The following is a 12,806-nucleotide window of genomic DNA, read 5'->3' on the forward strand; positions in this document are numbered from 1 at the left end:
GGGACATGGGTGGGGTGGGGGACAGACTCCTGCCAGCCCCCTCAGCCTGCTTGAAGGCCAGGAACTCCTCCACCACAGTCCTACCAACCACCGTGTCACACCGGGCTGCGCTGGCACCGCCGGCGCGCGGCAGATGGGAAGGAAGGTCTTCTCCTCAGCATCCTCATCTTCCATCTTCTTCTCCATCAGTCCCAGCCCCGGCCGGGACACCAGCCTGGGCAACTGCCTGTGCTCCGCGGGGTCAGGGCCCGGGAGGTGTCTGTGCAGGGAGTTGTGAGGCTCCTCGGGAGGCTCTGCTCAGGCGTCCGACAGGCAGCTCTGGATGCGGTCGATCCACTGCTGGGCCACCTGCACGTCCTGGGCGCAGAAGTTGTAAACGCGTTTCGTGGTCTTCAGCTGCAGCAGGAGGACACAGGAGATCAGGGGACATGCCTGAGGCACCACCATCACAACCCCCAGAGATCAGAGACCCTCCCAGCTCATCTCGTCAGCAGGGGTATCTCCAACTAGAGCAGCTTGTTCAGAGCCACATCAAATCTGACCTTGGAGCCTCCACCAGGCCTCTGGGCACCCTCTTCTAGTGTTTCACCACCCTCATGGTGAAGAGCTTCCTCCTAACGTCCAACCTAAATCTATGTTCAAGTTGTCCAACCAAAACCTTCTCTAGCTTCAAACCACTGCTCCCATTTCTATCACCACAGGTCCTTCTAAAACTCCTTCCCCAGACTCCCTGTAGGTCTCCTTCACATGTTGAAAGTCCACCAGCTGGTCTCCTTGGAGCCTCCTCTCCTCCAGGCTCCCCAAGCCCATCTCTTTCAGCACCGTGGTGGCAGCCATGAGCTGCTGTCTACACTCACATCAAAGAAGGCTTTCTCATCCACGGTCTTGGGAGCTCCCATGGTGGGGGTTCCTGGGGTGATGGACTCCACCTCGGCCAGGTCGATGACCCCTTTGCACTCCGTGTCCATCCGGCTGTCGTAGTACCGCAGCTGTGGGGACAATCCCAGCATGGTGGTGGGGTGGGAAGGGAGCTCTGGAGCTCATCCAGCCCAAGCTCCCTCCCTGCTCCAGCAGGGCACCCGCAGCAGCTTGCCCAGGATCACAATGGCCAGGTGGGGCTGGAAGCTCTCCAGACAAGGAGACTCCACAACCTCTCTGAGCAGCCTGCTCCAGGGCTCCAGCACCCTCACAGCCAACAAATTGCTCCTGAGGTTCCAGTTTGTGCCCATTGCCCCTTGTCCTGTTCCTGGGCACCATTGACAAGAGTCTGCCCCACCCCTCTTGGCCCCCACCTTTAGCTCTTGCAGAGCCTTGCTCAGATCCCCTCTCAGGCTGCTCTTCTCCGGGCTCAACAGCCCCAGAGCCCTCAACTGCTCCTCACAAGTTCTCCAGACCCTTCTTCTTCCCCAGACCCTTCAACAGCTTCATTGCCATTCTCCTGCCCTCCGCAGCTTCCCAGCCTCCTGTGGACCCTCTCCAGTAGCTCCCAATCTCTCTTGAACTGGGGAGCCCAGTTCTCCAGTTTGTGGCCTCCCTAGGTCAGAGTAGAGGTGGAGAAGAACCTCCCTTGATCTGCTGGCCACACTCTTCTTCATGCTCCCCAGGAGCCCCTTGGCCTTCCTGGCCCCACACAGAGCAGAGACAATGGGGAGGACAAAGGGCTGAAGGACAGCCCCCGGGGTCACCCCCACACCCAGTACCTGATGTTTGGTTTTATCCAGCACGAACCAGCGAGGCTTCCAGGGCTTCATGAAGGCTCCTTTCTTGTAGAGAGACCCCTCATAGGACCTGCATGGACCAGGCAGGGGTTAAGGTGGGAAGGAGACAGGGATGAAGTTCAGCTGTTGCACCCCAGGGGCACTGGGGACAAGAAGATATTGGGGTACACACGCTGCAGAACCCAAACATCTTCACACCTCAGAGAAACGCAGGCTGGGTTTGGCTTGGAAGAGAGGTCAGGGAGTCCAACCGCTGAACCCAGCAGTGCCAGGGCACCACCAAACCATGGCCCTCAGCACCACATCTCTAGAGATGAGGACTCCACTGCTGCCCTGGGCAGCATGGATCAAGCTTGGACAACCCTCAAGGGGTAGAAATTGTTCCTCATGTCCAACCTGAACCTCCCCTGGGACAACCTGAGGCTTTTTCCTCTTGTCCCATCACCTAGGAGAAGATCTGGATGGCCACCTGGCTCCAGGCTCCCTTACAGGATTTGTACTGAGCCAGGATCATAGAATGGGTTGGCTTGGAAAAGACCTTCACAGGTCATCCAGCTCAACCCCCTACAGCCAGCAGGGACATCTACAACTAGAGCAGGTTGCTCAGAGCCCCAAAAAACCTGACCTGGAATGGTTCCAGGGATGAGGCATCAACCACCTCCCTGGACCACCTGGGACAGGAGAAGTGAAGAACATGTTCTTGCCAGTCTAAATGTCCCTCTTCTAGCTTCAGCCCAGCACCCCTTGTCCTGTCACAACAGGTCCTGCTCAGAAGCCCCTCTGGAGCTTTCCCGCAGACCCTCTTTAAGCCCTAAAAGGCCACCAGAAGGTCTCCCTGGAGCCTTCTCTTCTCCAGGCTGAACAACCCCAACTCCCTCAGCCTGGCCTTACAGCAGAAGGCTTCCAGCCTTCCCACCATCGCTGTGGCTTCCTCTGGGTCTGCTCCAGCAGGCCCTGCCCAGCCCACAGCCCTGGGCCTTGCCTGTTCTCGCTCTCGGACATCTGGAAGTGGCTGTAGAGGGTGGAGGTGCTCCTGCGGCCACCCTGCTTGCCACTGGAGGGAGTGGAGGTGCTGCTGGTGTCGCTGTCCAGGCTCAGGTTCAGGCTGGAGCCCACTCCGCTCTCCTGCAGGTAGACCCCCAGGGAGCGCCGGTGGTGGGACAGGCCAGAGGACATTAGCAGGGAGCTGGGGGTCTGTGGGGAGCAGAGGACACGGCGTGAGAAGGCTGTCCCCACATCCCAGGGGCACAGCTCTAGCTGCTCTCCCTGGCCCCAGGCTGTAGGACCAAAGCTTGCTGGGCTTGGGATAGCCTTGGAGAAGGTCACCCAAGCCCTCAGCCCCGACCAACCTACCCTGCTGCCCTCCTGCCGCGCCTCGCTGCGCTGCGAGGCTTTCACCTTGTCCCAGGTCTCCTTCCAGCGCTCTGGGACCTGCCCCAGCTCCATCTCCAGGTTCTGCAGCTCCTGGAAAGGAGGGAGAAGATCCACGGAATCAATGTCCCTGTCCCAGAGGTCAACCAGCTCCAACCATGTATGCTTGTGCCATATCCCACCCTGGTCACACCATGAGGAACCCAAACCCAGAAGTGAGGGGGTGATAGTGCCAACTCCAACCATGTGTCCCTGTGCCTTGTGACACTACGAGGACCCAAAACCCAGAAGATTTGGGTGCTGATGGTGCCAACTCCACCCGTGTGTCCCTGAGGTGCGTCCCACCCTGGTGACACCAGGAGGAACCCAAACCCAGAAGATTTTGGTGCTGACGGTGCCAACATGATGGTGGTGCCAACTCCACCCAGGTGTCCAAGCGTGCATGGGGCAGTGTCCCACCCCTGGGGCCACCAAAGCCATGGGTGAGGTGCTGGTGGTGGCAGCAGCAGCAGCCAGCTGACCTCCAGCAGCTTGGAGATGGCATCGGGCTCCGTGCGGCCACGGTTGTCATAGCAGGGCCAGATGATCCTGCGCTTGGTCTGGGGAGCGCTGGTGTCCTGCCTGTCCTCCTCCACCTGCTCCACCTGCCCCTGAGTCAGCTCCCAGTCGTAGGAAGGGCCCTCAGAAAGGGTTTCCTCCGTGTAGTAGTCCCACACCTTCAGGTTGGAGATGTTGCTGTACGGCCTCAGCACCTGCAGGAGGGTCATGGAAGAGAACCATCAGCTGGGTGGGGGTGAAAGACCTTTCAAGGTCATCCAGTCTAACCGCCCTGCAGGCAGCAGGGACATCTGCAACCGGAGCAGGCTGCTCAGAGCAGCAAACAACCTGACCTGGAATGGTTCCAGGGATGGGGCATCTCCCACTGCTCTGGGCAACCTCTTCCAACCTGCTCCTGTTCCTGTCTCACCACCCTCAGCATGGAGAACATCTCCCTTGCATCCCATCTAAATCTTCCTCTGAGTTCCAACCATCACCCCTTGTCCTGTCACCACAGGTGCTGCTCAAAGGTCTGTTCCCCAACTTTCTTCTAAGTGCTGAAAGGTCACCAGAAGCTCTCCCTGAAGCCTTCTCTTCTCCAGGATGAACAACCCCAACTCTCTCAGCCTGGCCTCACAGCAGAGGGCTTCCAAAGAATGAGCAACCCAGGAGAGCTTCCACCCCTGGCCACTGCAACCTCCATCAACCCTGATAGCACCTGAATGACCACTGAGGCTGGACCTAATCATCTCCAGAGGTCTCTTCTACTACCTACCTGTGATTCTATGACCCTAATGCTGCAGGTACCACACAATGGAGCTCCCATCTCAGCTGAAGTTGCTAGTGGCCCCACAGCATGGTCCTGAAAGGCCACCAGAAGGTCTCCCAGGATCTGGAGGTCCATCATGATCTTCTGATCATGGAAAATCACAAGAAGGGAAGCTGCTGCTTCCTCTCCCCAAGATGTCCCCAGCTTGTGGTAGTGAAGAGCCCAAAACAAGACCCTGGCAAGTCCAGCTTGGAGTCTCCCAAACCTCTGTAGCCAGGGTTCTCCCAACTCCTCATGGCTCTGGCTCTGCTGGGGTCATCTCCAGGTGGTAGACACCATGAACTGGGACCTGCTGTGGCAGGTGGGCAAGGCCACCCAGGTGAGCAAACACCAGGGGTAAGGAGAACCTGGAGTGCCCCTAGGAATCATCAACTCATGGAATCATAGATGGGTTGGGAGAGAGCTTGTAGGTCATGGAGTCCAACCACCAACCCAGCACTGCCAGGTCACCACCAAACCATGACTCTCAGCACCACATCTCCATGGCTTTGAAAACCCCCCAGGCATGGGGATTCCACCACTGCCCTGGGCAGCCTGGGCCAGGCCTGGACAACCCTCAAGGAGCTGAAATTGTTCCTCATGGCCAACCTGAACCTCCTCTGCTCCAACTTGAGGCCATTTCCTCTTGTTCTGTCACTTGGCAGAAGATCTTGACACCCACCTGGCTCCAGCCTTCTTTCACGGAGTTGTAGAGAGCAAGAAGGTCTCCCCTCAGCCTCCTTTTCTCCAGACTCAACAACCTCAGCTCCCTCAGCTGCTTCTCACAAGTTCTCCAGATCCTTCTTCTCCAGACCCTTCCCCAGCTTTGCTGCCCTTCTCTGGACCTGCTCCAGCCTCTCAATGTCCTTCTTGAGAGTGAGGATCTGATCCCAGGATTCCAAGTGCGGCCTCACGAGTGCCCAGTCCAGGGGGACAATCCCTGCCCTGCTCCTGCTGGCCACACCATTGCTGATCCAAGCCAGGCTGCTGGTGGCCTTCTTGGCCACCTGGGCACACCCTGGCTCATCTCCAGCCACTGTTGACCAACCCCCCAGGTCCTGGTCCAGCAGGCAGCTGCAGAGCTCTCACCTCCCCGTCCTCAGGAGCATACATGTAGTTGAAGAAGACAGGAGCCTTCTTGTTCAGCCGCTCGATGTAGTCCCAGATGGACTTGCAGACCTGCTGGCTCTTCTTCTCACCCTTCTCCTCGTACAGGAGACCTGGGGAGAAGAAGACAGCAGAGAAGGTGGAATCATTTGTGGAAAGGTTCTGGGGGGCTGCTGTTGGCCGTGGGTCCCACCAGCCCTCACCCAATTCGATGCGCTCGTAGTCCGAGTCCAGCAGGAAAGTCCGGAAGCGGTTGGAGATGTAGTGGTAGCTGAGGAACTTCAGGTAGTATTGGCTGAACTCAAACTCCATGGGGAACTGCAGGTGGATCTGCAAGGGGCAAGGTGGTGAGACCTCCCAAGGAACCACCAGCTGGGTTGTCCACTCGAGAAGAAGCTGCCCAGGCCTGGCCAGCTTGGAGCTCACCTGGTGGACACAGTCCAGGAACTGCAGAAAGATGGGGGCGAAGCCACTGCTCTGGCCGGCCAACGTCTGGGCTCCACGGTGGCTGAAGCGGTGGCCAAAGGACAACCACTCCTTCTCCACCAGCAGGCGAAAGCCCTCCAGCGTCCGGTAGTAGGGGTCTGACAGCAGCTGCACCAAGGACACCACCTAGGAGGACAGCAGGGTCTGGAGATGCTCTTGGGGGAATGACCATGGGTAGAGGTGGTTTGCCACAGGCAGACGTGGTTGGCGATGAGTAGACACAGCTGGCCATGAGTAGACGTGGTGGGCCACAAACAGATGTGTTGGGCCATAAGTAGACATGGCTGACCATGGGTAGATGTGGTGTTGGGTAGGTTTAAGGCTCCTACCTGTGTGGTGATGTCCCAGCCGTCCTCCAGACTGACGAGCACAGAGGAACCCGTGTCCAGGAGCTCCACTACCAACACTGAAATCTGCAGGATCTTGTGGATCTGCCAAAGGAAGGGTTGAGAGTTACTCCTTGGGCAAAGGTTGTGACCTCTTCTCCTGGCAATGGGTGAATCCCATCATGTTGGGTGGAAAGGGGTCTCTGGAGATCATCCAGTCCAACCCCCCTGCTCAAGCAGGATCACCCACAGCAGCTTGCCCAGGATCACAATAGCCAAGTGGGGTTGGAATCCTCTTCATGCTGCCCAGGAGACCCTTGGCCTTCTTGGCCACTCTGGTATATTGCTGGCTCATGGTGAGCTTGCTGTCCACCAGCATTCCCAGGTCCTTCTTCATGAAGCTGCTTTTCAGCAGGTCACCCCTCACCTGTACTGCTGCAGGGGGTTGTTCTCTCCCAGGGGCAAGACCCTCCACTTGCCCTGGTTGAACTTCATGAGGTTCCTCTCCCCCAGCTCTCCAGCCTGGCCAGGTCTGGCTGGATGGCATCAGCCTGATGAGGGATCAACCACTCTTCCCAGTTTACTGTCACTGGACCAAGCCTCTACAACGTCCTTCTGTCTTGCAGGTCCTGTCCTGCTTCCCCAGCTGCACAGTGCCAGTTCATGTCCAGAGCCACCAAGCAGGACTCTAGACTGTTCCATCCTTGTCCCTCACACCAACCTTGCTCCCTTGGTGTCCTCCACCCCAAAGCAAAGCTCTGGAGATGGCATCTAGAGCCCCATGGTCACTTTGTTAGACATAAGAGCATGTGTCCTTCCACAACATCCATGTGTGGGGCCAAGCCAGGCTCCCCCCAACCCTTTGTGTGACAACTGACCTGGGACAACCATTCAGACTCCTCCAAAGACCTCAAGTAGGTGACGCTGGGATCAATGTAAGGGCAGCCTGGCACGCAGGCCTTCATCAATTTCTTGAAGCTGGCTTTCACCTGCCTGACATCGAAGACCTCGATGGGCACCACCTCCCAGTGCTGCAGCGGGTCTGGCTTCACCCCCTGGGGCAGGAGGAAAAAGAGGTCACAGAATCAATCAACCAGGTTGGAAGATCATCAAGTCCAACTGATCACCCAACCCTAACTAATCAACTAGACCATGGCACCAAGTGCCTCACCCAGTCTCTTCTTAAACACCTTCAGGGACGTCAACCCCACCCCCTCCCTGGGCAGCACATTCCAATGAGCAATCTCTTTCTGTGAAGAGCTTCTTTATAAGATCAAACCTAAACTTCCCCCTGCACAGCTTGAGACTGTGTCCTCTTGTTCTGCTGCTGGTTGCCTGGGAGAAGAGACCAACCCCCACCTGGCTACAGCCACCCTTCAGGTAGTTGTAGATGGCAATAAGGTCTCCCCTGAGCCTCCTCTTCTCCAGGCTAAACAACCCCAGCTCCCTCAGCCTCTTCTCATAGGGCTTCTGCTCCAGACTCCTCACCAGCTTCGTTGCCCTTCTCTGGATACATTCCAGCACCTCAACATCCTTCTTGAGCTGAGGGCCCCAGAACTGGACACCGCACTCAAGGTGTGGCCTAACCAGTGCTGAGCACAGGGCAGAATGACTTCCCAGCTCCTGCTGGCCACACTATTCCTGATACAGGCCTGGGTGCCATTGGCCTTCTTGACCACCTGGGCACACTGCTGGCTCATGTTCAGCCTACAGTCAACCAGTACCCCCAGGTCCCAGTAACACCCCAAACAGACCCATTAACATCACCACCACCACCACCAGGATGATGGGGACACCCTGACTACCACCCAGGAGGTGGCTTCCAGTCCCGCAGATACCTTCAGCTGGGACTTGTCCCCGATGATGTAAAGGGAGGCGCGGTGTGGCCGCAGGAAGGTGGCCTCCGAGGGGGTGCCGTTGTGCTGGGTCCCCAGGAGGTCCTTCCCGGCCAGCCGGGACCCGATGTCCACGTTGAGGGCGTAGCTGCTCATGCGGCCGCTGGCCCGGATGCTGCCCCACTTCCCTGCAAGACAGCAGGATGGGGGTCTCCAACCGAGCCATGGCTTCTGCTGGCAGCTGTGACCACCCCACCCGGCCACGAGCGGCTCACCGCCAGCCGCCCCCACCCAGTGCCCCACAAGAACATGCTGGGAACGTGCCGGGACCCAGCTTTGCTTGGGCTCCTTCTCCTTGCTGGGTGCTGTAGGACCTTCTGCCTAGTGGATATGGAGACTGACTCCATGGTCCAGCAATCTGTGCAACCACAGTGCCCAACACCTGCACACAAACCACCAGAAGCTGCCCTTTCCCTGCCAACCAGATCTGAGTCCTGACCACCATCATCACCACCACATCATCATGATGATAGTGACACCACCATCATCACCACTGCCATCATCACCATCACTACCATCTCCATCACCACCACCATAATAGTGACACCATCACCACCACCACCGATTGTGACACCATCACCCCCACCACCGATTGTGACACCATCACCCCCACCACCACACCATCATCATGACTATGACACCATCACCACCATTATCATGATTGTGACACCATCACTACCACTATCATCACTACCAGTATCATCAGCATCACTACCATCACAATGGTGGCAACATCACCAGCAGCAATGTCATCACCTCTGGACACACCATCACTGTCACCACCACCACCATCACTGTCATCATCACCACCATTATCATCATCACCACCATCACCATCACTGTCATCATCACCACCATTATCATCACCAGCAACATCACCACCAGCAACACCATCTCTAGTGACACCATCAACACCACCACCATCATGATGGTGACACTACCCCCATTACCCCCCACCAAGCCCTAGCAGATGCAGAAGGAGCCCAAAGCAAACCTGGCAGGAGGTTGTGGAGGTGCTGGGGCCAAGCCTGGTACTTACCACAGCCGGCAGGAGCTGGCCCAAGCCAGGGACATGCTTGGTGGAGACATTAGTGGGCTGAGGTGGGTGTTACTGGGAGGTTAGTGGTGGGGCTGGTGGGAGTGTGTGTGTGGTGGGACAGGTGAGGTTAGCACTCAAGTTGGGGGTGGTGGCACTGTACCTCGGGGGGTCTCACGGCCCTTTGGAGACACGCACTTGGGGGTGGACAGGGTGATGACACGAGCTCGGTGAGCGAGCCCTGGGGGCACAGGAGGAGACAACTCAGGGGGCACACCACAGCGAGGTGGACAGCAGGTTCAGGTGGACCCTTGGGTGAGAGCAGCCTCAGCAGGCACACCAAGCTGGGGCTGGTACCAGGCTGAGGTGAACCCAAGATAGGGTGACAGCAACCTCAGGGGGGATACCAGGTTGAAGGGGACCCAAGGTGGGATCAAAGCAGCCTCAGGGAGGACACCAGGTAGACCTCAGCCTATGCAGTCCGCTCTCACCTGGATCCAAGCTGGACCCATGGTGGGATAAGAGCAACCTCAGGGAGGACACCAGGCTGAAGTGGACCCAAGGTGGGATAAGCGCAATCTCAGGGGGGGGACACTAGGGGAGGTGGATACCAGCTTGAGGGGGACCCAAGGTGGAATGAGAGTGACCTCAGCAGGGACATCAGGGGGAGGTGGACACCAGGTTGAGGAAGACCCAAGATGGGATGAAAGCAACCTCAAGGTAGACACCAGGTAGACTTCAGCCCATGGGGTCAGTTCTCAACTGGATCCGGGCTGGACCCATAGCGGGATAAGAACAACCTCAGAAGGCACATTAGGTTGAGGGGGACCCAAGAAAGTGTGAGAGCAACTTCAGAGGGGACACCAGGGGCAGGTGGACACCAGGTTGAGGGGGACCCAAGGTAGAAGGAGAGCAGCCTCAGGGAAGACACCAGGTTGAGGGAGACACCAGATAGGATGAGAGCAACCCCAGGGGGGGACACCAGGGGAAGGTGGATACCAGGTTGAGGAGGACCCAAGGTGGAATGACAGCAACCTCAAGCTGCACACCAAGGTTGAGGTGGACCCGAGGTGGAACAAGGCACTTGGCCACCTGGGATGGAGCCATGGAGTGATGATGACAATGATGGGTGAGATGAAGGAGATGTCTCTGGGAGGTTCTGTGGTGGTGGGTCCCTCCCTGCCTTCCCTGCTGCTGCCCCAAGGCTGGAGAACCTTGGGGTGGAACATGGTGGACGCATCTACTCTACAAGACCCAAGGTTTTGGTGGGGTGGGGAGGTCTTAGCCAGACCCCCTTGAGGCAGGTGTCCACTCGTAGGTCCTCACCTCCACGGCTAATTGTCCCGGGCCCATCGTCCTTCCCTCCCATCACCTGCTTCATGAGGGATCCCAGCTTGGGTTGTCTCCTGTCGGACAGATCTGTGGCACCAACAGAAGGTCAGCTCTTGGTTGGCCTCACCATGCTGCTCCAGGGAGGTCCTCCCACCATGGACCTCCCCAAAACCACTCAGGAGGGACAGGAAGGGACCACAAAGGACAGAGAGAGAAAGCAGCAGCAAGCAGAACCCAGGGCTGGGAGCAGGAGGTCAATGTGCAGGAGACACCTTCCAGTTGGAGCCATGGTAAGAAGGTAGCTAAGGAGAGGGGGGTTGACCCTCCAAGGTGGACATCACCCAAGCATCAGTAGCTCCCTGTTCTGAGGTTCTGCCACCACAGCAGGTCACTCCTCTGCCACCCCACTGCTGGTCTGAGCCTCCCTCCTTCAGCTGGAGCTGCAGAGATGTCCATCAACATCAAGGGAGAGGTTCTGAAGGGACTGGGGCAAGTCCTCTCCTCCCCAGGATGTGGGAAGCACCTGGCTGAGTTCCTCCCTGATCCCTCTTGGTCACCTCCACAGCAGGGATGGGATGATTGGGATGAGATGGGATGGTTGAAATGGGATGGAGGCAGAGACTTACCAAGGCTTCCAGCAGACCCCAACCACGGATGGTTCTGGGACCTCAGCCCATGAGGTCTATTCCCACCCAGATCCAAGCCCAGCCTGGAGCTCCTAGTGCTCCCAGTCCCATAGCCATTGGGTTTCCCCAAAGCCCATCTTCCCCACCCATGGAGACCCAACCAGTGCTGGTAGCTCTGGAGAGCACCTTGAGAAGGTTCTGCTGCCTCTTCCAATGTGGAGAACCAGGGACGGCAGCCCAGGCTGTGCCATGATTGACCACAAACCCCATCAGGGCTGGTTGGTGGGCCACCACCAGCCCTCCTGCACCCCATCATGATGCCACCAGCCCACCCTGGAGCTCCTCACCGGTGCTGCTCATGTGGGCCGAGGTGAAGCCACTCAAGGTGTTGCGGCCACCAGCATCGGCGTAGTGAGGCATGGAGTTGATGACAGCCTGCAGATACTTCTCCTGCTCTAGGCTGGTGGAGTCCGTCTGAGAGGGGCCTGGGGGGACACAACCACCAGCTGCACCCTTCTGCCACCAGCACCATACCCAAGGAGAGGTATCAAAGCCATCGACAGACCCAAGGAAGGATCCGAAGGCCATCGACAGACCCAAGGAAGGATCCGAAGGCCATCGACAGACCCAAGGAAGGATCCGAAGGCCACCGACAGACCCAAGGAAGGATCCGAAGGCCACCGACAGACCCAAGGAAGGATCCGAAGGCCACCGACAGACCCAAGGAAGGATCCGAAGGCCACCGACAGACCCAAGGAAGGATCCGAAGGCCACCGACAGACCCAAGGAAGGATCCGAAGGCCATCGACAGACCCAAGGAAGGATCTGAAGGCCACCACCAGACCCAAGAAGGTCTGCACCAGCTGCCAGGGCTGTGTCCAGGGGTGGGGGTAGGTACCTGGGGTGGGAGCGTTCTGGGACTTGAAGAGCCCCACGACGCCCTTGCCGTGGAGGCCCCCGGAGCGCAGCAGCACGGCCTTGGTGCGGGCGTTGCGCCAGCAGACCACCGGGAAGCGGCTCTGGCGGTAGCAGCGCGAGATCCGCTGGATGGTGTTGTCCTGGATGCTCTGCGGCACGATCAGCAGCCCGGGGTAGCTACAGGGGACACACGGAGCAGAGCTTCAGCACATGGAACCACCCACATGGAGCAGCAGGGAGAGAGAGCCTGGGCCTCTCCTGGAGTCATGGGAATGGGTTTGGGTTAGAAGAGGTCTTGAAGGTCATGGAGCACAACCAGGGCACCACCAAACCATAGCCCTCAGCACCACAGCTCCATGGTTTTGAAGCCCTCTCCAGGGATGGGGACTCCACCACTACCCTGGGCAGCCTGGGCCAGGCCTGGACAGCCCTCAAGCAGCAGAAATTGTTCTTCATGTCCAACCTAAACCTCCCCTGGGGCAACTTCAGGCCATTTCCTCTTCTTCCATCACTTAAGAGAAGACCTTGATGGCCATCTGTCCCCAGCCTCCTTTCAGGAGTTGTAGAGAGACAGAAGATCTCCCCTCAGCCTCCTTTTCTCCAGGCTCAACAACCACAGCTCCCTCAGCTGCTGCTCACAAGTCCT

General features: G+C 58.0%; 1 protein-coding gene across 1 annotated transcript in view; it reads right to left on the minus strand.

Moving 5' to 3' along the window:
* Positions 1-232: 232 nt before the first annotated feature.
* The window catches only part of SBF1 (SET binding factor 1), an 81,690-nt gene continuing 69,116 nt past the window's right edge, over positions 233-12,806 (minus strand). The window contains exons 28-43 of the mRNA XM_054399662.1: positions 12,141-12,337; positions 11,590-11,727; positions 10,611-10,703; positions 9,448-9,525; positions 8,192-8,376; positions 7,232-7,408; positions 6,357-6,458; positions 5,968-6,153; positions 5,745-5,871; positions 5,524-5,654; positions 3,611-3,841; positions 3,072-3,182; positions 2,701-2,912; positions 1,701-1,788; positions 858-989; positions 233-396 (exon numbers count right to left, since the gene is read on the minus strand). Of these exons, the coding sequence (XP_054255637.1) occupies positions 298-396; positions 858-989; positions 1,701-1,788; positions 2,701-2,912; positions 3,072-3,182; positions 3,611-3,841; positions 5,524-5,654; positions 5,745-5,871; positions 5,968-6,153; positions 6,357-6,458; positions 7,232-7,408; positions 8,192-8,376; positions 9,448-9,525; positions 10,611-10,703; positions 11,590-11,727; positions 12,141-12,337 (2,287 nt within the window). The 3' untranslated portion in view covers positions 233-297. The remainder of the gene's footprint in view (positions 397-857; positions 990-1,700; positions 1,789-2,700; positions 2,913-3,071; positions 3,183-3,610; positions 3,842-5,523; positions 5,655-5,744; positions 5,872-5,967; positions 6,154-6,356; positions 6,459-7,231; positions 7,409-8,191; positions 8,377-9,447; positions 9,526-10,610; positions 10,704-11,589; positions 11,728-12,140; positions 12,338-12,806) is intronic.

The sequence above is a fragment of the Indicator indicator genome, chromosome 3 (assembly GCF_027791375.1).
Source record: "Indicator indicator isolate 239-I01 chromosome 3, UM_Iind_1.1, whole genome shotgun sequence".
NCBI classification, from domain to species: domain Eukaryota; kingdom Metazoa; phylum Chordata; class Aves; order Piciformes; family Indicatoridae; genus Indicator; species Indicator indicator.